This window comes from Lutjanus erythropterus, chromosome 10 (genome assembly GCF_056507025.1).
Source record: "Lutjanus erythropterus isolate fLutEry1 chromosome 10, fLutEry1.hap2, whole genome shotgun sequence".
Taxonomy (NCBI): Eukaryota; Metazoa; Chordata; class Actinopteri; order Lutjaniformes; family Lutjanidae; genus Lutjanus; species Lutjanus erythropterus.
In genome coordinates, this window is record NC_139326.1 from 35,093,261 (window position 1) to 35,116,455 (window position 23,195).

Genomic DNA, 23,195 nt, shown 5'->3' on the forward strand with positions numbered 1-23,195 from the left:
CTTTTTTTTTTTTTTTTTTTTTTGTCAGTTGAAAATTGGCCACTGTTCACTTAAACTGTTTGATAGATTCTGTTTGATAGATTCTGCAATGCTGTTTTCCAGTGTTTGTGGACCAAAAAACAAAACCTAACCTTCAGTTAGGAATTTTAACTTTTGGGTGAGCTATCCCTTTAATTCTACTCAATGACCAGCCGGTACTGAGGTCCTTGCCTGCCACTGCTGTCATTGGATTTTTTGTCTTGTTTCTGCCTTTGAATGTTCCTGAGAAGGTGTGTTGAGGTCCTTCTCATTTACTGACCTTCTCAGATCAGATTTCAGTCTCTGCAAGAGTAGCTGACCTTTACAACTATTTGGGGCCTGTATGCTGAGAGATCCCTAACAGGTTGCCTCTTTTGAAAAGACATGTTAGGTGATATCACTTTACGGATAGGCTTGGTAAAGATAGTTTAACATTACCTGATCAAAATGTTAGTATCTCTTGATGGTCTTGGTGAGTGGCATTTTTCAGCTCTACACTGGGCAGGAAATTAATACCAGCCACCAGCCAAGTGCTGTGAAGTGTTGGGCTCTGCCAAGTAAATGCGCTTGATCAGCCTTGTGGGCAGGTGACCATCCATTGTTGTGGTTGTTTAACCACTAATAATGTTTCTTTTACACTAACCCAGCTGCATTGCCTACCATTAGCTTATATTAATCCTCAAAACATGGGTTTAGGAAAGTACTCATGAACCTCCCATTAGGGGAAATTCAGTTATTACATGCAGTTGTTATTATTCATGTGACATATAGGTCCAAAATACACAGTAACACATGCACACCCAGGACCTATAGACATTCATAGTCCTGTTTGCAGATGACAGAGTGAAGGGGCTACCACATAGTTTTGTGCCTTGCTCAAAGGCACATAGGACACATTCTGTACTGTGTTGTGTACTGTGTTAGACTCAAACCAGCCACTTTCTGATTCCCTTAACAACTCTGTACAGACTGCCTACTGCTGGCATAATAGATGATATTATTATTATCTGATCATTACATGAGCAGTTCACGTGACTGAACCATCTCTGTGTGCTGGCTGTACACTTAGTGCATCCAGTTGGCTTTTTTTTTCCATTCCACAACTAAGTCTAAGTGGTATCTCTGAGCTCACATTCAGGCCACTGTGACCACCAGTACAGCTATATTTGCAAGGGAATGAAAAGAGCTTCTGTAGCTTGAATGTGTCTGCAAAAGTCTGCTGTTTGCAAAATACAGACAAGTTTGTAAGGAAAAGCATTTGCTCATTATTCAAGTGCATGTTTGCCTTCATTTCCACAGATTTCCATGTCTTACTTGTGAGAGTTCCCTAACAGGATCATCAGGACTGCTCATTGTCCGTTACTGATTGTCTGTGGTAAGTCTAAAAAATATTATATAAACTATTTTTATGTGACTTTTTAGCCATCTGCTATATCTTTAAATGCGGTTGTAAGTACGTCTGTCCCCCTTTGCCACATTTGACACAACTGACTGAATATAAGCCTTACAGAGAACCTAAATCCTGTTATTGCTGGCCATGCCTCCCCTTGTTGTGCCATTTCGTGTTGAATTGATTTGCTATTGAACGTCTGACTGCCCAACCAGGGGCTCACGGTGCCGTGGTCGATCGTGGGCTGCAGTCAGTTCATTGCCTAGACCCACTCCCTGAGAAAGTATTTACACATCCTGATACTTGCGTACAATATCCCTAATACAATAGGGCAGCAGTTTGACCTGCCTTCAAAATTCAGCCACACCCTGCAACGTTTTTATTATGAGCTCCCTGTCCCTGGACCCTGTCCACATGCAGCGTAAATAGATCTTACAGAAACACTGCTAATGTGTATAGAAAAGGATGTTAGATTGGTTTATCATTTCAGGTTGTCATTGCACAGAAAGCAGATTGTCATTGCACAGAAAGCAGATCATCTGGTAGACGAGACTCAAATGTGTTCTTTTGGGACTAGCTAGTAAGGTGTTTGTTGAAAAGACTTGACTGGAATGACCTTGTTTATATGATAAACATATATTTCCAAGTATGTTTTGATGTATTTTATGCCTTTATTTGAGAGTGGACATGAGACAGATGACAGGAAATGACAAAGGTTGGCTGGAATCAAACTGGGGATGTTGCAGTTTGTGGTCCGTGCCCTAACCCTTCCTGGTTCCCAGATAAACATGTATTTATTTACATTGTAGGACACTAACCTCCTCCCAGAACACTTATGACTTACAAGTAACAAAGTTTAAGCTTCATGTTTATTTATTTTTTATTTTATTTTTACTGTCCAAGACTGTCCATTAACCCTTGTTTTTATGAGATAAACCTTCCAGATAAAATTGTTATAAACTGATTTGAATAACTGAACCTTCAATACCTTTAAAACCAACCATTAATATTGATGCCCTCCCCAAATAAGCTGTGTGGCAAAAAAAGGCAATTTTATCTCACCCTTAACTGACCTGAAATCCATGCTGATACTTAGATTTTGTCAGAATAGGCAATATAGCAATTTGATTATGAATTCTGTTTCTATAAATGTTGCTCCATATTTTACAGTAATGATCCCAGTAGTACTGGCTGCACAGTGGCTTACCTCAGGCTACAGGAGAAAAAAGATCTTAATTTGAAAAGTTTTTGGGCAGCCTGAGTTATAATTCGATCAGACCACATATAAAAAGATGACAGCTGCTTTCCTTTTGTGTTTTAAAGGTAATAGTTTAAAAGCATCATATGTAATTTACACATTTTCTATAAGAATTACTTATCAATGTTCTATGTTCTCCTTGTACAGACTGATCCAGGCCGGAGTTCCTTGTTGGTTGACCCATACTCCTTCACAGGGGCCATGGTAAAGTACCCTCAGTTCAGTAGCTGCTATGTATCCTGTGGCCTGGGTGCATGCTGCAGAATCGGAAACTCTCAATTGATTTTAACTTTTAATCAGCTCTGTTTATCAGGAAGCAGACATTTACATCAGCAGTGTCAAAGGTCCTCTGAGGCTGCTGCCTAAGCAGGGCAGCTTTCAGTTTTCACTACAGTGAAAATGTTGTGTCGTTGCATCATGACATAACCATTGGATTGGTTGTTGGTTGCACGGCGCGTGTGTGTGAGAGAGAGTTTTTTTGTTTTTGGCATGCTGCTGTGTGGCGGCTGCCCCCTGGCTGGCCTCAGCACGCTGCTCCTCAAGCCATGGTGACTGTGCGTATCAGCTCGGCTCATGCTGAGCCAGCAGCCCACAGGATGCGCGGTCGCTGTCTGTTATCTGCCATCTCTTTTGACCACCTTAATCTTTCTCTGCACGTTGTTCAGACTAAACTCTGCTCCTGACCAAACACAGCCCATAGATTCCTGTCCATCTCTGTCAGCACAAGGCCAGACATTTTTTCCACCAGTTTGCCCTTGAGGAAAAAAAACCCTGACTCTGCTTGTATATCCATGCCTCACATTCCCTACTGATAGGCATCCTCTGTGAAATATGTTCGTCTTGCATAAGACTACTGTGACCTCAAACATTCAGCTCTCGTGAAAGCCTACAGACTGCTGAAGAAAACTGCCTTAAAAATGTCCATAAATTGATTTAGCTAACCAAAAATTTAATTGAAGGCTTTTGTGTAAATTAATTACCATGTCTATTTCCAGGTTTAGAGTACTGGATGTTACTGGCATCTGCTCTACTATGGCTTGTTGTACAAGGGATGATTATAGTAAATTAGGCTTGGTTGCACATTACAGTGGGGGTGGGAAGGAGAAGACAGCCACACAAAGCAGCATAAATGCAGCTCTGTCAGATTGGTTTTAAATCAAGTCTGTGTCTCGACAGTGGCGACTCTCCCAAAAACTACCCCTGAGATGGTCTTGAGAAAGGCTTTTCACTCCCCAAACATTTCCTCCAGAGCAGTTTAGTGGTCAGTGCTGTGAATTTAAGTGTCAGTGTACATGAGCGTGTGACAGGAGAGGATCAGGGTGATAAATAAAGGACTACTCAGCCAGCCTTCCCTGGACAAGCATTTCAAAAGCCATATTAAAACAACAACAACAAAAAAAACTGGACTGGAAGAATGTTGGTTGTAAAAACTAGTTCAGTAAAGAGTTAACAGGCATTTTCTCTGCAGGAGGAGGAGGGGCAGCAGAGCTTGGAGTGTATCCAGGCCAATCAGATCTTCCCCAAGAAGTCCCCCGTCCTAGAGGAGGAAAACATGCAGGTGAGGAAGCCACTGCCCTCGCTGCTGATGCCCTGCTGTAAAAAAAAAACAAAAAAAAAAACAGTAAACCTCATAGTTATGTGCGAATATGTGGGTGAGTCACTGTAATCGGTTACATAACCACCATGAAGTCACATGTGACTTAAGCTCACTTTCAGTTTGACCAGTCTCAGAAGCAAAGTCTCACAAGTCAAGTGATATCTGAAGTCATATAATCTGAAAATAAACAAGCTTATGTTACAGTCTGTGTTGAGCAAAAACTTGAAGCTCTGAGAAGCTTCAGGTTAGCACTCATTCATTGGCTGTTTGGTCACTCTTTATTTTCGTTATTGATCAATCTGTTGATTATTTCCTGATTAGTCATTTAGTCTATATAATATTAAGAAAATCACTGAAATGCTCACCACAATGCAGCAGGTGTTTACATTTAAGAAGGTGGAACCTAAACCAGAGTGTTTTCAGTCAGCTGATTGCTGGTAATTTAAAATGGTAGTGGTAACTTGGAAAACATAAATTTCATCAGTGTTATTCAGTACTGCAAACTATGACTGCACAATATGGTAAAAAAAAAATCAGATATTGTGATCGTTTTGAAAGATACTGCAATTGCAGCATGATTCACTACAAGTGGAAATGATTGTTTTTGCATCAACATTTTCATTTCCACTGAAAAAATATTAAAATCATGATGATGTCTGTCCCAAACAAGCATGTTTTCATAGATCTGGAGAAGAGGATTTGTTGGCCAGAGCATCTCTGCAGCACTACAGTATTTCATTATAATGCTATTTTTTTCACACATTTCTCCTGGCCCTGTGGCCCACTGAAGATGGCACATTTTGCCAATCCCAAATGGAAAGGTGGTTAAGTTCCATTTAAAAATTCTGTTGTTGAATATCAAAAAAGTTCTTGCTGTGGAAATAGGGTTGTAGAGTTCACACTGTAAAATCTTCAATTTACCTGTGAAACATTTTAATGTTTCCTGACTGCTACAGAAAAGTGGCCAATATGATACAAGTTGCAAAATAGTCATAAGGACCATATCTAGTGTACCAATCGATCAAAGCACAGCCCTATTATATTGCATATATTATTATCGTTGGTGATGTGTGTGGCTCTGTGGTTTGTTTGAAATGTTTTATCTCCTGCTGTTGCTAGGTGCCCTTTCCTGAGCTGCACGGGGAGTTCACAGAGTATGTGGGGAGAGCAGAGGATGCCATCATCGCAATGTCCAACTACCGCCTACACATCAAGTTCAAAGAGTCCGTTGTCAACGTAAGTGTTTCTGAACAGTGACCGATGATGACCTTTGAGGTCAGATGCGATTAGAAAATGTCTTTCACACAGCTTAAAATAATGAATAATTAATTAGATTGTCTCCACTTGAGGCTATGTCAAAGTGTGTATTAATGTTATGTGAATGGGCAGAGCTGGGGCCATTGTACCAGCACTGTGGTGACCGGGCCATTCAGAGCTGATCTGCACTGGCAGAAGTGCAGCGTGACTCTTCATCACCTCTGTTTCTGCACTTGCCTGCCCGCTCCGCTTTCTCTCTGCACTTACCGTTGCCTTGGTTGCAGTGGTTCCAGAGGGGGATGCATAACAGTCGCGCCCTTTCTCTCTCTCCTTCTCTGTCTCTTTTCAACTCGTTAAGGAAGAGAGACTAGCTTTGTTAATCAAGTGTGGTCACTTTCTAAAAAAACTGCCTTCTTTACCACTGCAAAGCTGTTCACTGTACTATGGTTTCTTATTTTAAACAGAGTTGTTTATACTCCTGCTGCTAGACCGGCTTATTATGACCTAGAGTCACCCTGCATACAGTACATGCTGTACATGTATATGTATCTGCAGTGTATGTTCTATATTATGATACTGGAAAAATAACTTACTTTTCAGAAGCTGTATGCTTTATTAAGTATACTCTCTCTTGTAATCTGTTTACATGCAATTCTAAGAATGTTTCTAATTCAAAATTAAAAGGAAATTTTGTTATGTGAATGTCCAATCAGTGCTGATTAAATGTAGTTAATTGAAGCAATAAATTCCTCATGCTATATTGAGAAAGATGAGTTCTCCTGCTAGTGGAGCCGTGTCGACAGTGCTTACATATACCAGCTTGCCTTGTGTGGAATCTTCTGACGCCCACATTTCCGGGTATTACCACTAGCCTATAGCTATTACTGTGTTGGCCAAAATGTAGTGTTGGGTGACAGAAATACTTATTCAGTGGTCATCTGCTCTCTCTGCCCTGCTACTCTTGGTTATCTTTTCTAGTTTACCTTGGGGATCATGAAGAAGGTGTCTAGCACACCTCTGTCCATGTGTGGAGTAAAACTTTTATGCATAGTAACACAGACAGAGGCTCTCAGGGTTGGCGTCAGCACCAGCATCCAATTAAAAACTGCCCACACTGAATTTAACTGTGGCAGAATGATTCACTTCCTCTTTGCATCAGAGGGCGGTTTGAGCAAAGACATCACCAGTTGCTGTTTGCTCTTGGCAGCTCAGGTCCTTGATGGTTCTCGGTGACCATATCCTCTTGCACGGCCAGTGCAGTCGCAGCCTCGGCCTCTGTCTGCTGTTATTCTTCAGCCATATACTCTGGCTCAAATAAATATGGCAGAGACTAGAATCCAAGCTGATATAGCCTGTAGTTCTTCCTTGACACCAACTACATCACCATACATGTCTAATAACAGCACTGGCAGAGGAAGAACAACAGCTGTTGCAGCAGGAGGATTCAGCTTTCTTTGTCAATATAGCATGCATTGAGGATTTTTTTTTTTTTTTTTTCAGTTTTGTTTGAATAAATGTACCATCAACATTGATTGAACATCTGCAAGGGCTGAATAATTAATTGAAATATTATTGAAAGTGAAAATAAAATGTAAAAATTAGCATTCCCACTAAAGTTGTGACTCATATCACCGTTGATGTATGTATCAAAATAATCTTAACATGATTGTTTTGGCATACTTTTCAGCCCTAGCATCCACATAAAACATGTTGAAAGTATTTTTCCCATAGATTGACCAAGAAGCATCGTTCTAAATGCCTTAGGAAAAGCACATACCATGTTCATATCACTCAGCTGCTCTGCTGCTGATATGTGAGAGCAGGAAAGTTGTGTAATGACAGATCATGCGCTTCAGGGAAAGCTTTTTGTTGTTTCACTTCCTGCTCTCAAAAATGTAATTCCCTCATTTTAAAGGATACTTCTGGTAATTATCTGAAGCATATTTTTCTTATTATCAACAAATCCCTTTAAAAAGACCAAAACCAACTGTCCTATCAATAGGTATTCTTCAAAAACACATCAGTGAGCCACACAGCTCCACTGGATGACTTTTGCTTTCATTATAGTGAACACAGCCATTGTTGTTTATTTGGAGTCAGTCCCACATACACCATGGTGCTACTTAAAATACACTGTTGAGTGCACAAAACCTGCAGCCCAAAAGGAACTTTCTGTTTCTGTATTAGTACTAGAACTCAGGTATGCTAACAGCAATAGATATTGAAATAAATCAAACGATGCCTATGCCAGCCCTATTGATAACTGCAGTATTTCATGTCATTGCCTATTTTTTGGGTTATTTTACTCCAGTTAGTTTTAATGTTTAAAAAACACAGAACAGTAATGCTCATATCAAAGCCCCGATTTTGGCAAAGCCTGAAATCTAACTAATCTATATGTCCATGTAGCATTGAGTTAATTAAACTTCATATGTATTTTTATTCAGTGGTTCTGATGGTTGCATCCATCTGCATGTTTCTACTAGCCACCCGTCACGTGTTGTCGTTGTTAATTGGACCTCAATGAGCCTCCAGTTCTTGGCTCACGCGCCGCCTCTCTGTGCTCACATCAGACAGAGCCAGCGTTCTCCTCACACATATTTGGACGGGCTGACGAGGCATCTGCATCACATGGCAGAGCTGTCAGAGCTCACAAATCAGGGGTGGGAGGTGCTGCAAGAGAGTGAGAGGCTGTTAACAAGCAGCCGAGGAATTTTGATGGTGGCCAGATTAGGGATGTAGATTAGAGGGCAGGAATTAAGTTGTGGCAGCAGGATGCTCAAACATCCGGAATGTGCTGCAAGAGACAGAAATTAGTTTCACATTGTGATGCATCACTTTCATTATTGTTCTCTCTGTTTTGCTTTGGATAGAGTTGTTGTTGTGAGGTGTCAGTAAGTACCCCACAGAGCTGCACGGCGTGGAGTGGTTGACTTGATTTTAATGCGTGTGCCTGTCTGTTAACCGGCTGGTGCCTACAGGAGTGGAATCCTGCTCGTTGATCCTGTTTAACACCAGGTGCTGGATTAAACTACACCCTATGAAAAAATATGGGTGGGAATAATCTACTCACACAAAGCATTCATGGTGCCAATCTTTTGATGCAACTTTTAATCTTGCACTCATGTATTTGGAGCTTGACCTGCTGATGACTGGCTGCCGATCATGCATGGCTCTGGACTGTGAGCGAACAGTAGCTTGAGCCACACCTTTTTATGAAAGCCCACTGTGCTACTGAAAAGTGGCTCTTTACTAATTAATGGAGCTTAGTCAAAAGCAGCATAGGTATTTCCCTGCAGTATTCAAAGTATGCTCTTAAGTCATAAGCACATGACAGTTCTGTACTTTGGATGGTATTTGCCTATAAAAGATAAGACTGTAGCTCTGGGCCAAAAGGGAAATGTAGATACAAGCTCTTCACCATCTAGTATCGAGTGTTTTTGTGCTCCCATACTCAAAGTTAAGAAGATTATGTATATTAAGAGAGCTCAGGGAGATGTGATGTGATGTGAAAAATTAATGGAAATGCACCTGGACAAGTAACCCGTGTGACTTGTATATTTTTAGTGCCATGTGACTGAATGGTAGTTTGGTTTATACAATTAAATATTTATCTTAACGTGATTTTGCAGCACCTGAGGCTGATTTCTTGGCATGAAAGCATTTTATTTGTGTTGTCCACGACTAATTTGCTAAATACATTGTCATTTGCAGTCTACCACGCTACTTGTACTGACTGCATGTGTTTGGTTGGTACATTGTCCATACACTTGTTATGCTATTTAACGTCTCCATCAAACTTTAACTGAGTGTAAGGTTGATGTTCCCTCTCTTTCTCTCCATAGGTTCCTCTTCAGCTCATTGAGTGCGCCGAGTGTCGGGATATGTTCCAGCTTCATGTCACCTGTAAAGACTGCAAAGTCGTCAGGTATGACCAGTGATCCATTCCTGTAGGGATGCCATGATTGCAGAAATTTAGTGGTTGATATCAGTACTATTTAGTACTGTATATATATGTTCACTACACTATTTCAGGAAAGGGATGACAGGATAGCACTTTGAATGCGTTTTTTTTTTTTTTTTTTAAGTAACATTTTTGTCATGTTTTAAAATTTTTGGCATCATCTTGGTACTGACAAATGGGTTCTTGAGACGACCCCAGTTATAAGTATAAAAAGCTTCATGAATCATGTCAAAGAATCATGTGAAAGAAGGACAATGCATAGTTTATTTTATTGACCTTTCAGCATTATCACAGGTACATAAAGGCACTCATCATTAAAAACACTGATATATTTTGCTGTTACAATGAAATGAAATGAAATACTAAATAAACCATAAAATTTAGAACGCACTAAAAGTTAAAAATAGACCAAAATTTAAAATTTCTCTGAGTTAAGATCTTTATCTCACATCACAAATCTGCTATCTAAAATCCTCTGTCATTTAGGAGTCTGCACATACAGGGGATTTGTGATCTCCTGTCTCCTCTCATTTTGACATCTAGAGGCTGTGTACTAGATTTTGTGCTGCTGTAGTAGCTGTAGTAGTAAAATGTGTAGGTAAAAACTGACACATCTCTCAGTTCAACATCTAGAAGGTGTGTAATGGATTTTGCACCCAATAGTAGTAGTAAAAATATGTGTAGCTGAAGAATGACATCACTCCAGTTTCACTATAAATTAGTAAAAGCCTTACCCTGTCACTCAGCTTCACAAAGTTCAAACAATAGAACTGCTGCACCAGCCTGCTTGAAATTCACACTACAAATATCCTTTTTTCTCTGTCAGTTGGAACAGTCTCTGTGAGAGAAATCTACACATCTGTGTAAACTTGTAAGTGGAAGTTTGACCTGCAACAGTCCATCACTTTTCAACAGTTTACACAAGCCTGGATGTCACTTTCTGTCAGGCTAATTGCAGTTGACTAATAGCTGTCTACACAGGTAGTGATTTACTCTCTAGTGAGGAAATGTGCTCTGTCCACAAACAAAGAGTGACAGATGAGGCAAGTATTTGCGTGACTCGAAAGTATCTCTCTTGCAGATGTCAGTACTGAACGGTTTTTGAGAGTACCAGCCTTGCACCCTAATAATATTTTGTAGCATTTTGAAGATATAAAATTGTTTTTTTTGTTTGTTTGATCCCCCAGGTGTCAGTTCTCGACCTTTGAGCAGTGTCAGGAATGGTTGAAACGCCTGAACACTGTAGTGCGCCCTCCTTCTCGCCTGGAAGACCTCTTCTCCTTTGCCTTCCACGCTTGGTGCATGAACGTGTACGCCGGCGAGAAGGAGCAGCACGGCGAGCTGTGCAGACCAGGTACCCTGCCGCCTCTCTCAAATGTCCTGACATAACCCCAACAGAACCTCCACTTCCTTCTGGTCTTATCGGACATCTCTGCTCTGTCTGTAGGCGAACACGTGACGTCCTGGTTCAAGAACGAGGTGGAGAGGATGGGCTTTGACACTCAAAACGCCTGGAGGATATCTGACATCAACAGCAAGTTCAGGTAAGAGCGGCTTTCATTCAGGATCCCCGCCGTTGTGTTGATTTCCGTCACTCCCAGAGAGAAGACAGATCTGTCCTTTGCTTTCATTGGCGTTCAGCACAAGTCAGTGTGTGTGAGAGAGACAGTGGGTGGTTGTGTTATTGTACTCCGCTGGTGCTGCGCCCTGGGCAGATAAGAGCCCTGCCCAGGATTAGGTGTCTGTAGACAGAGACCTTTGTTGAGCCATCACAGCCCTTTGGTGCTCCCCCTGTCTCTGTCTACCTTTGTTTAAGTGTTGCTCTCTCTGCCCTCTACTCCACCAGGCTTTGCCCCAGCTATCCTCAGCAGCTCCTGGTGCCAGCCTGGATCACCGACAAGGAGCTGGAAAATGTGGCAGCCTTCCGCTCCTGGAAGAGGTTTCCTGCTGTGGTTTATAGGTTGGTGTGTTTGTTTCAAGTCCGAAGGTTAAACATGTTTACTGCCACACAGCAAAGAAAAGATTTCTTATGTGCCGATTGGCCTTTTTGGGTGTAAAAGTAATCAAATCATCTTCGGATAATATCTTCATGGCTCTGTATCAGTGCCAATGTAGACAGAGTTTACTTTTGACTTATAAAACCACAACATACAGCTAATTACTGATGGATAAATCCCTCCAGGCTACATTTTTGTATTTGTCAACATAGCCAAGACCACTGACTTAACCGATGACATACACTGCGTCATGGCTTCAGTGAACTGTGGTTGTTGTATTTAACAAACAGTGTTTTGATCTTTGTTTTTGGAAAACTACTCTAACCAGAAATTGCAGCTTTGGGGTCCTGTGTTGTGTGTCACAGCACCTGAAATAAATATGAGACACAAGTTTGCTTTGGCGACTGTAAAATGACTGCAGCCAGTGGTTACCAATCTTTTTTGGCTTCTGGAACTGAAACAAGATCAACTTTTACCCCATCATATAATAGTTGGGGCTGCAAATAATGACTTTCATTACCGATTAATTGTTTAGTCTATAAAATGTAAAAAGATTGTGAAAAACACTTGTCACAATTTCTTGGAACCCAAATTGAGGTCTTCAAATTGCTTCTTTTTATCCAACCAACAGACCAAAACTCAAAGACTCAAAGACATTTTGCTTGACAAATAACTTGGATGATTATTTGATTACTTTTCCTTCGACTAATCATTGGAGCACTAGTCACAGATCAGATGAGTTTTGCGGAGTTCAGTCAAAGAATCATGTTATTCGTAGACTATTTTATTTGTTTGTTGTTTTAGATCTGAAATCATTAGTCAATTAATTGATCAGTTGACAGTTTAATCTGCAACAGCTTCTAATAAAGTCAAAATATTTTTGTTCTAAGTAGTATTATATGTGAGTAAAGTTAATACTTTTGTGTCGTGGACTGTTGGTTGGACAAAACCTGCAATTTCAATATGTCAACTTTAGCTTTTGCAAACTCTTATTGGCATTTTTCACAATGTTCTAAAAATTTTTTCAGTTAATCAAAAGAATGTATCGAAATAATTGTTCTTAGTAGCCCTATTTATTTAAGAAAATAGGCAAAATAAAAAAAAAAACATTGTTGGATGAATGTAATGGATAGATGGTCAGTGTTGTCTTCAGTGTCTCTATGTTGTTGCCTTCCGGCTAACTTCTCCTTGCTTGCCACGACCCCCACCCCCACCCCACCCCACACAGACACCAGACCACGGGGGCTGTGATCGCCCGCTGCGGTCAGCCAGAGGTCAGCTGGTGGGGCTGGAGGAACGCAGACGATGAACACCTGGTCCAGTCCATCGCCAAGGCCTGCGCCGTGGACGGCAGCTCCCGCAAACACCTTTCCAATGGCAGCTACACCAACGGCTCTGACCTGCCTGATACTGACTTCGGTGAGAGCTCGCGCTCAGTCAGCCTAGCTCCACCCTCTCACTCACTCACTGGCATACTGTACACACCCACATGCAAAAGCATGTTTCCAGCTGAACCACAACACACAGACAGATATTTCTACACTGAGGTCTAAACGGTGCTGTGCAATCCGACCTGTCAGGTCTTGTCTGAAGCAGCAGGTTCACAAACACATAGATCACATTCTGACAAACATATTTTGTTGGATGTAGCTGGATGAAACATATTCACGCTTTAATTGTTTATTTGGACTTTTTGCTTGTGATAATGATCTCAACCAGAACCCCTCAGCCCTAGTTTTGTACAGCCTGAAGTGTTCTAAGAGAATAGTTTGCTCTTTTTTTGTATCTGTATCAGAATCCTCCATGACAAACAGCTCAGAGGTGGAGACGCTGGCCATCCAGCCCCACAAGTTACTGATCCTGGATGCCAGGTCCTACGCTGCTGCTGTGGCTAACAGGGCCAAGGGTGGAGGCTGCGAATGCCCAGGTAGGTCCACTCAGATCACTGGTTCCAGTCAGAATTAGGTCAGTGTGTGCTGTGGCTTCAGGAGCTCAGTTAAATGCAAATGCGATTGTACTACAGGCTAAAATTAAGACAAGTTCTTGTTGTCTCATGTTTTTTTTAACCATTAGTTTTCCTCCTGTTCCAGAGTACTATCCCAACTGTGAGGTGGTGTTTATGGGCATGGCTAACATCCACTCCATCCGCAAGAGTTTCCAGTCTCTGCGTTTCCTCTGCACTCAGATGCCTGATCCAGCCAAGTAGGTTTTTTTTATACCTCCAGCAGTGCCTCCGATTTCCCCTAGACATAACTCTAAAACCCTGTTGGCTAAAGCTAAAGCTCCCAAGCTTTGCTGTAGTAACTGTAGGTAACTAGTAATCACAGCTGTGTTTTGGCCTTGGCTATACATCTGTGCCTGATTTAGAAAACCTGGCCCAACCCCAAGTGGAGGATCTCTTTCCATCTGCGCTCCCAGACTCGATGTTACAATGATGTGTAATTGAATCACGCTGGCTTGAGAGAACGTTGTTGACAGCGGTTAGAAGATCAAATCAGAAGACAAAAACAGACTCTGAGAAAAATCCTCCTAACTCTAGCTTAGCATGTTAAATAAGGTCATACAGTGGGCTGCCTAATTTGAATATTAAGGAGTCTTTGCACAGACTTTATGGTGTTTATGCAGAAAAAAAAGCAACAGCAGATTGCACCATTTTCTTATTGTTTGTGCGATTTATCAAAAGCTTAACCTAGTTTGTATCAGTTTACAAAGCAAGATTGCCGACACACTTCACTTGTTGTCTCCAAAACTCAGTCACAGGCTTGTCTGTCACTGATGCTCCAGATTTATAGACAAACAACATGCAGTGCTTCACTGTAATAACCCAGATAAGATAAGACAAGTGAAACATTTACTCGCAATTGAAGTCAGTCAAGGTCTGTGTATGTCTCCCACTGCTCATGTAATGTTTTTGAAATATTACGTAACCATTATCCAAACATGGAGAGTCATTTGCTGAACTCTACCAAAAAAAACTTAAAATAAAACAGACAGAACTGTCATCTACCATCTTGAAGCTGCATTAATCAGACACAGCTGCCACATTTCACACTCATTCATTCAGTCATGCTTTTGGCCACTTGACAAACACAAGCCTAGTATTTGCTCTACTTTGGGCTCCACCAACTTCTAATAATTGCTTTTACAGTGCTATAACAATGTGTGAAATGACAATGTGAAAGTGTGAAAGTGGTCACTCAGGTGATGAAACTACAGAGAATCATCATCTCAATCTATAGCTTTCCTCATATAAGAATATCGTGAAACATTTAGCAGGTTAAGAGACAGATATTTCCTTCAGGAGGTGGTGGAGACCAGAACAGAGTTAAAAAGAGTGACTGTTGGACTTGCATTGATCAGATGTCTGAAAACATGACTCCAAAGGAATGCTCATGTTGCTCTGAAGTCTTAATTAGTTTGCCAAGAAGTTCCCCCTATGGTGCTTTTGCAGCTTGTTTCTGCTGCCCCCAAGTGTCCAAAAAATCAGTTATTGCAGGTGTAAAAACAATAATTGTGCTAATATATGCAGTAAGTTAATACACATTTAAGTTAAACAATATTGACATTTTTTTATATAAACATGTTTAGAATGTCAAAAGAAATCACACATTTATATCATGATTGTGCTCTTACCTATACAAAGTCATAAACAAGTTGATGACGGGGATGCAAGCTAGCTGAGGCTATAAATGCACTGGCATGTGGCACTGGTCCATGCTATGTACTTGTCCTTAAAAAACGTGTGCCATCACTTAGTGTCTGAGGCATCTGAGATCCTCTGATGTGTTTGCTCTGTTGCTGTATGTGTCTCTGCAGCTGGCTCTCTGCACTGGAGAGCACCAAGTGGCTGCAGCATCTGTCCCTCCTGCTGAAGGCGGCGCTGCTAGTGGTCAACGCTGTGGACAGAGACCACAGGCCCGTCCTGGTGCACTGCTCCGACGGCTGGGACCGCACACCTCAGATCGTCGCTTTGTCCAAGCTGCTGCTGGACCCTTACTACCGCACTATTGAGGTACAGATGAAGATTCAGTCCATCACCCCTAGCCTTTGTCAGCCTTTTTAACATTTTCATTTAGGGGGCATTTATTCCCATGTAAATTCTCCTAAAACTGATGTCATGTAATTACTGTGATATTTCCATTGCACCTTGGTTAAAACATTATTTGCTGACTTTAATTTAATTGGAATAAAACTATCAGTGTGATAGTTCTAAAAGTGTCACGCTATTATGAATCTACTTTTGAATCTAAGATGTTGTGACATCTTTGTTCAGGGTTTCCAGGTTTTGGTGGAGACCGAGTGGCTTGACTTTGGCCATAAGTTTGCTGACCGCTGTGGCCATGGAGAAAACTCTGAGGACCTGAACGAGCGCTGTCCTGTCTTCCTGCAGTGGCTGGACTGTGTTCACCAACTGCAGAGGCAGTTCCCATGCTCCTTTGAGTTTAATGAGGCCTTCCTGGTGCGTACAAGTGTGGTGAAGTACTGATTCTGCTTAGATCTGTAGAGGAGATTCTTCCGAAGTGTCTTCATTTACAGAGGTGGAAATTACAAACAGTTTCCGATTGTGAACCACTTATATGTAATTACAGTCTGGGTGTGTTCATTAAGTTGTATGAGGGTACTCCTGTCATCACGGCTTATTATCATACCTGTGGTGTGTGACTGCAAGCCTCTACATGCCAGTTTGTGTATTTCTGTGTGTGTGTGTATGCAGGTGAAACTGGTGCAGCACACCTACTCGTGTCTGTTCGGCACCTTCCTGTGTAACAGTGGCAAGGAGAGGGAGGATCGCCACGTTCAGGAGAGGACCTGCTCTGTGTGGTCACTGCTGAGACCAGCCAACCGCACATTGAGGAACATGCTGTACTCCTCACACTCCGAGACCGTATGTGGACTGTCTACCCGTTTGTTCAGGCTTTAGTCCTGTAGAAAGTGCCATACTCCTAGTTCTGGTTTTATTTGAAACCTGATAAAACTTTAAAATTATTACTCTAACAGAATATTTTTGATGCATGTAGAAAAAGGACTTAACTAACAGCAAAGCTGATTGAAACCCAGCCCGACATCAGACAAAAAGCAGTTAAAAATGCTAAAGAAAATGTGACAGTGGAATTAATCAGGAAAACGTGAAGTCTAGCTTCTTTGTCTAGCTTCTTCCCAAATCATAGTTGAGGATTTCGGAACCCAGGAAAGTTCAGGCAGCAAAGTTTTCAAATGCATTATAGAAAAGAAGAGCCCCAGAGCTATTTATTTCATACTGTCTCCATAGATTTATTGCTTATTGTTGTTGTCCCAAACATGATCTAGAAGTCCTTTTGTCACCCCTCTGAGAATTACATTCTTGTGGTTGCGTTTTTTGCATTTCTGTGTGTATGTGTGGGTGTCATGGCTGTAAATATTGTCCACTTACCATGAGAGGAAAACCATATTCTCAGAGCTCATTTGTATTCAGATGTCCTTTCAAATTCAAATTTCCATATAACCAAGTTTATCATTTTTAAGAGGACTTTAAAGGGGACTTATTATTCTTATACCTAGCTCTATATTTTTATTCTGGAATTCCACCAGAGTAGCTTAGCATGATTAAGAGTTCAGAAATTCCCTACTCATTTTACACTGCCTCTTTATGCAGCCCCTCAGTTGTTCCTCTGTCTGAAACAAGTCTTTTAGTTCAATCTCTTTAAGGATCCCTTCCCTGAAAGCCCACTTTCTTCTGATTGCCCACCTACTGAGGGGCAGCATCCAGTGCTTATGAGCACACTACATTTGATGAAGCCTCACTTATAATTGTACCAAATGCAACTTTATAGCTTAATTCACATATTTTGGTGCAACTGGGTCATACTTTATGGAGTAAATAACTTTAATTATTAACAGAGTTTCCTGGTGGACAGATAGCTTTACTTGCTACTAAAGTAGCCACTAACTGCTGCTAATTGTAGCTACCATTAGCTAGTTAGCTCAGTTAACTGTGCAGCTAGTGTTCCTATCAGCTGATTCTGCTTGGACTAGCGGTACACTGGGAGAGTGATGGTGTTTACACCTCTAACACAGGAGCTTTGGACCTCTGGGAGGTGGAGATTCGGCGAACAGGACTGCTAATTGCACAGCTAACTGATGTTACTAGCTAGTCTGAAACCTGACTTTTTAACAGGGATTAGTTTTACATACACTGACCTCAATATTTGAACCTTTGGCCACATTTAGTATGAACTTTTGGCATTTTAACTGTTTGTCCCTCTTTCCTCTGAGTTAATTTTACAGCTGTTGTTGCAGGTTCTCCACCCGGTATGTCACGTACGAAACCTAATGCTGTGGACGGCTGTCTACCTGCCCAGCTCCTCTCCAACCACCCCCTCTGATGACTCCTGCGCCCCCTACCCTGTGCCTGGTGGCAACCCTGAGGACACGCCCCTGGCCAGGTGAGCCTGGCGCGCTGGCACCCGACCCCCCCCTCTCTTCCTCCCTCATGTAAGATAAACACAGCAAGGCAGAAGGGCCCGGCTTTTCAACTCCACTTCTTAGATACTTTGCTCTGCCCGGGCTTTCACAGTCACAGAAACTGTTTTATGGTCTGCTTATCTTGTGTCTCATGACAGTCATACCATGACGGAGGAGCAGCAGGATGTTTTTAATGTTTACATGCTTTATGACAGCTAGTTCTAAGTTTAACAGAGAGTCTGAATGCTTCTCTTTCATTATGTTTGTGCATCATTTTTCTTGTTTTGATGAAGTTGACGTGTGATTGTTTTGTTAACTAAACATTTTGTAATGATTATGTGTGTGAATCACAGGCTGTCAAACACACTGTGCTGTTGTTATGTAATGAACTGCTGTTTCCTGGAAGTAATTCCTCTCCTTTCCTCTTCAGACGTACGAAGACTCGCTCCTTCGATAACTTGCCCAGTGCATGTGAGCTGGGCAGCTCGCTGCCTCCCAACCGCCGCTCCAGTGACCCGAGCCTCAATGAGAAATGGCAGGACCACCGGCGCTCTCTGGAGCTCAACATGGCAGTGGGGCCTGAGGGAGGGGGGAATCAGGATCAGGAGGTGCTGCCTAACGGAGTGGGGCCTTACCCAGACGGAGTGGACTCTGAGCTGGACGACAGCCCACAGCCTCAGGGCTCACATGCTGAGCTCGGGCAGGGGGCCTCTGTGAATCCAGGAGAGAAGGGAGAGGAAAAAGAGGAGGCGGAGCTCTCTGTGGCAGTGGGCGTGGCCGAGGGTCAGATGGAGAACATCCTTCAGGAAGCCACTAAGGAGGAGGCAGGAGCTGATGTTCAGAGAGAGGGAAGTGCTGCCGTCACACACGTCATTAACACTGTGGACACAGAGGAGGAGGAGAAAGAAGCAGAAATGGAGAAGGATGATCAGAGTGCTAAGGTCAATGGGTCTGACATCCAGAGAGAAGCATTTGCTAATGGTCACCATCCAGAAAATGGTGTAATGGAGGCTGAGGAGGATGGTGAGTGCCCCTCTCTGCCCACACAGAAGGCGGAGGAGGTGAATGAACAGGCAGCTGAGGTGACTCAGACACCAGAGGATCTGGTGAAGCAGGATGTAGAGAACTCTTCTGTACAAGAGGAGCTCACACATGGACCCAGTGAGTCCAGCGCAGGTGAGCCAGAGCAGCCTGCAGCTCATAGAACTTTAACTAATGGCTTTGTGGACAGGTCACCTGAAGAGCCAGGTGTGAATGAGGAGACCTGCCCTAACTCTGAGACTGACCGTGGTGTCTCAGAGCCTGGGGAGCAATTGGATAAGAGGGCCTCGCTGATGGAAAGCTCCACAGAGACTTTAACTGAAGAGGCCTGTAGCAGGTTGGAGCCTCCTGTGTGCCCGACTCGTCAGCCCTGCACCGACGGCAGGAGCCAACCGCCTTTCTCCAGGAAGGAGAAAGGACTGGAGACGGGCGAGCCTGGTTTTATCAGAACTTTAAACGGGGGCAGCAAGCGTCCCTCTGTGAGTGCCTTTCAGTCTGTGAGTGCTGACCTTGGCAGGGACGGGCTTTGTAACGGTGACAGTTCCGAGGGGGAGCCCTGCGGAGGACCTCACTGGGCCAAAGGGAATGGGGAGAAGGCCCCTCTGAGTCGACAGGTGTCCCTAGCAAGCTGCAACTCCCTGATCCTCCACCCGCGGGGCAGCTGCTCCCAGCACCGCTGGTGCCACGCCCTGTTGAGTCGGGCTGCCATCAGCCCAGAGCAGCCATCTCGCAGCCATCTAGATGATGACGGGCTGACGCTGCACACAGACGCCATCCAGCAGAGGCTGAGGCAGATCGAGGCAGGACACCAGATGGAGGTGGAGACTCTGAAGAAACAGGTGCAGGAGCTGTGGAGTCGCCTGGAGAATCAGCAGCACACAGGCTCCCACAGGATCAACGGGGACATGGGAGACGAAGTGGTAAGATGCTGACAGAGTTGACCATAAAACTGACTGAACAGCTGATCTGGGGCCATATAACAGACACTTCTTAACATAAGTCCTAAGGTATAACAGACTTTAGGTATTCTGTCTCATCTTACTTCATCTTACTTCACCCTATCTTAACTCAGGTTCCAAAATCTGAAATACTCAATCCAACCTTGCCGACTTCAATGTCTGTTACCTAGTTAACACTACTAGTCTCATCTTACAGAGCTAAACAACTTTGCAACCGTTGTTGTGTCTGATTGAAAGACATTTGAAACATATATTGAAACTAGGGCTGTCACACTATCAGATTTTCACTACATGACTGTTGTGGCAAAAATAATTTATTTTAACAATATTATGGCAATATCTCAAAAAAAAAAAAATAGAGAAAAAAAAACTAAATAAAGCAATCAGTCAGACTCATCATTAACTTTTTATTGTGTGTTTTGTCCCTTTTTTGGAATAGAATGAGCTGCTTTTAACTTCAAGATAGACAAGTTTGAGGTGTTGGTAAAAACTGTAAAAAAGAACAAAGATGTTTATTTTTTATAAATTTTACAACAGCGCTAACTCGGGAGATAAAAGAGAGAGAATAGGCTAAGATGGCAGATAGTCTGTCATATCAAGCAATAATAGAGCAGGCATGCCATTAGTAGAGTTTATTTAAGATAAACCCTTCCTGTGTTAAGTTAGGTCACGAGCATTGACTTTAGAACTGTTCATATGTGATGGCTTTTTCCTAAATCATATCTTTATCCTAATTAACATGGTCACCAAACAATTAATAAAGGATCTGCAAATTAGGAAGTTTCTGTAATACGACCCCTGTTTCCCACCTGGATGTAACTTCTGACTGTCTTCCTCCATGCAGACCTCAATGACAGACTCTGAGTACAACCTGGACCCCAACTGTTTGTCGCGCTGCAGCACAGAGCTCTTCTCTGAGGCCAGCTGGGAGCAAGTGGACAAGCAGGATACTGAGGTGAGCAGCCAGGCTAAACAAAAGATGATTTTAGGGAGGAAAGGAAAAAACTCTTAAAGCAATGGCTGCTTTTGTTTGTAGCTTGCTTTATGTCCCTCGGCTCTCCTCAGAAGCGGTAATGACGGTTGATGCTTGATGGTAGGTGAGCTGAGATCAGTCTGTACATTACAGGTGACTCGCTGGTACCCAGACCATTTGGCGGCCCAGTGTTACGGCTGTGAGAGCAGGTTCTGGCTCGCCACCAGGAAGCATCACTGCAGGTAAGAACTGAAGGGTCATCAAGCTGCAGAAGCTCCAACCTTCAGTCACTATCCCTGTCATCAACCACTCCTGTCTGTCCTGTTGAGGCTTAAAGAGACGTTCCCTCTGTTTAAGCTTGCTTCTCTCCTGTTCAGACCGAGGTCCTTATATCCAAATACATGCAGACTGTGTTTAGATTAAGCTGAGGCAGCTTTCAGTTTACGATCGACATCTTAATGAGTCTCTTGAGAGAGTTTCTCAGGATTTTGGTATTGTGCTTCGACAAAGTTGTGGAAGACAAAGTTTATAAAATGCTCCAGAGTGATGCAGCAGGGGCAGAGATATCCTGATTTTACTTTTATTATGAGCCCAGAAACGCTGATTCCTACATTTCCCATGATGCAGTGTGGTTGTCCCCCTTTATTACTCCCTGCCAGGTAAACACCCATGGCTTCCAAACTCCACACCTGCAGTTTGTGATGCAGACTTTTTGTTATAAATTTTAAGTCTCTATGTCTAGATGAGACATCATGATGGTGATGATGTCATCATGGTTACTTTCTCAGATTTAAAGGTGGTTTATGTAAGAACTGAACACCTGTCAAATGCATACTCTGAAGTAATAGATGACAGCATATCACTGGAGTTGAGCTGCTGTGAGCTACTTAGGTCAGTTAGCCATGCAGCCAGTGGTCCTGTTAGCTGACTCTGTGCAGACTGGGAGCTCGGAGCAACAGGAGAGTGTTAGTGTTTACACTGCTAGCACAGGACGAGATGCATTTGGTGCATTTTCTGTCTCACTCTGTCAGTCAGTGGTATTTCCTCCAGTGTTATCATTTCCTCATATCACTGTTGTCTGCTCTTTACTTCCTTTTCATTATGGTGGGTTGGATCAAGATATTCACTTAGTTTGAAATCAGTAAGATTTATTTTGGAGGTCCAGTTGCTCATCCAGTGCAGTCTGGACTTCAGAGAGAGTTGTGTACAATAATCTGTAGTTATTTCAGCCATGGATTCTAAACAGAAAAGTGCAGAATTAACAGTGTAGCACTGTAGCTGTTTCACTTTCATAGCTGTCTCAGATTCTTTCTTTGTAACACACATCCTCAGGAGGAAGTGTGTTTTAGTGTGTAAAAGGGATCAGTTTGTATAATTGAAGTGGGTTTGTGTGAAGTACTTACCATAGCTAGTGTATTACAGAGTACGTGGTGGTCGACACACCCCCAGCAGCAAAACACATATTAGCAACTTTAAAAAAGGTCCACCTAGACTATGTTTAGAATATTTTCACATCTTTACCTTCCCATCAAACAGTCTTTTCAGGACATCTGCGAGGTAAAATGACTGATTTTGCAAAAGAAGTCCAGTTGAGCAAGAGAGAGCAATATTTGGCTTATATAATGGCAGGTTCCTGTTTGAAAGGCTGTCTCATAGTAAAGTGGTGAAAATATTCAAAATTAAGTGTACACGTAAACTGATAGATTTTTCTAGGTGGTCTTTTTCCAGTGGCTAAAATAAGTTTTGTTGCTGACCCTGTCCCTGACCCACAGTTTATCTTCCTTGCTGGTGCTCCTCTCTGCTTCTCCACAGTGGAGGTGAGCAGCCGGCATCTACTGTAGCTAATGCACTGACTATGGATAAGTATGACATACAACCCCACTTCAAATAATCCAAACTATCCCTTTAAATGTTCTCCACTGCTAAGGCAGTTCTTATCCATTGTTTGCCCCTCTCCTCTACAGTGGCAGGGAGCCTGTCCAGGAGGTCTGGTGAGATCCGGCTCCCCTGTCCCCCCCTCCACCACCACCACCTCTCCCTCCACCTTCCACCTTTCTAACCTGGCATCGCTGCACCTTCCTCCTCCTCCTCCTCTTAAACCGTACCCCTCCCCTCTGCTCCTTCCCCTCCTCACCTGCGGCATCTGGTTTCCCTTCATTCTGTTCTAGTTGTTCTAGTCCTTAGGGAAATCTCTCTTCATTTCTCAGATGTATTGAGGTTTTTAATTGGCTGTGGCTGTGAGCACGGTGCTGTCAGTGGGAGAGCTGGGATTGGTCGAGGGCTGATTGTTTTTTCAACCC

The 23,195-nt window shown here is 42.7% G+C and overlaps 1 protein-coding gene across 4 annotated transcripts in view; it reads left to right on the forward strand.

The window, feature by feature from the left end:
* Window positions 1-23,195, forward strand: part of mtmr3 (myotubularin related protein 3) — a 31,856-nt gene that overhangs the window by 1,809 nt on the left and 6,852 nt on the right. The window contains exons 2-21 of one of the 4 annotated variants that reach the window (XM_084729162.1): window positions 1,318-1,393; window positions 2,814-2,870; window positions 4,135-4,224; window positions 5,383-5,499; window positions 8,394-8,414; window positions 9,366-9,448; window positions 10,672-10,838; window positions 10,932-11,028; window positions 11,331-11,444; window positions 12,710-12,900; window positions 13,277-13,408; window positions 13,572-13,683; window positions 15,298-15,493; window positions 15,755-15,940; window positions 16,196-16,366; window positions 17,758-17,903; window positions 18,353-19,883; window positions 20,767-20,877; window positions 21,049-21,137; window positions 22,860-22,886. In XM_084729162.1, the coding sequence (XP_084585288.1) occupies window positions 2,868-2,870; window positions 4,135-4,224; window positions 5,383-5,499; window positions 8,394-8,414; window positions 9,366-9,448; window positions 10,672-10,838; window positions 10,932-11,028; window positions 11,331-11,444; window positions 12,710-12,900; window positions 13,277-13,408; window positions 13,572-13,683; window positions 15,298-15,493; window positions 15,755-15,940; window positions 16,196-16,366; window positions 17,758-17,903; window positions 18,353-19,883; window positions 20,767-20,877; window positions 21,049-21,137; window positions 22,860-22,886 (3,584 nt within the window). In that variant the 5' untranslated portion in view covers window positions 1,318-1,393; window positions 2,814-2,867. The remainder of the gene's footprint in view (window positions 1-1,317; window positions 1,394-2,813; window positions 2,871-4,134; window positions 4,225-5,382; window positions 5,500-8,393; window positions 8,415-9,365; window positions 9,449-10,671; window positions 10,839-10,931; window positions 11,029-11,330; window positions 11,445-12,709; window positions 12,901-13,276; window positions 13,409-13,571; window positions 13,684-15,297; window positions 15,494-15,754; window positions 15,941-16,195; window positions 16,367-17,757; window positions 17,904-18,352; window positions 19,884-20,766; window positions 20,878-21,048; window positions 21,138-22,859; window positions 22,887-23,195) is intronic. The other 3 variants (XM_084729163.1, XM_084729165.1, XM_084729164.1) reach the window with 3 other exon arrangements.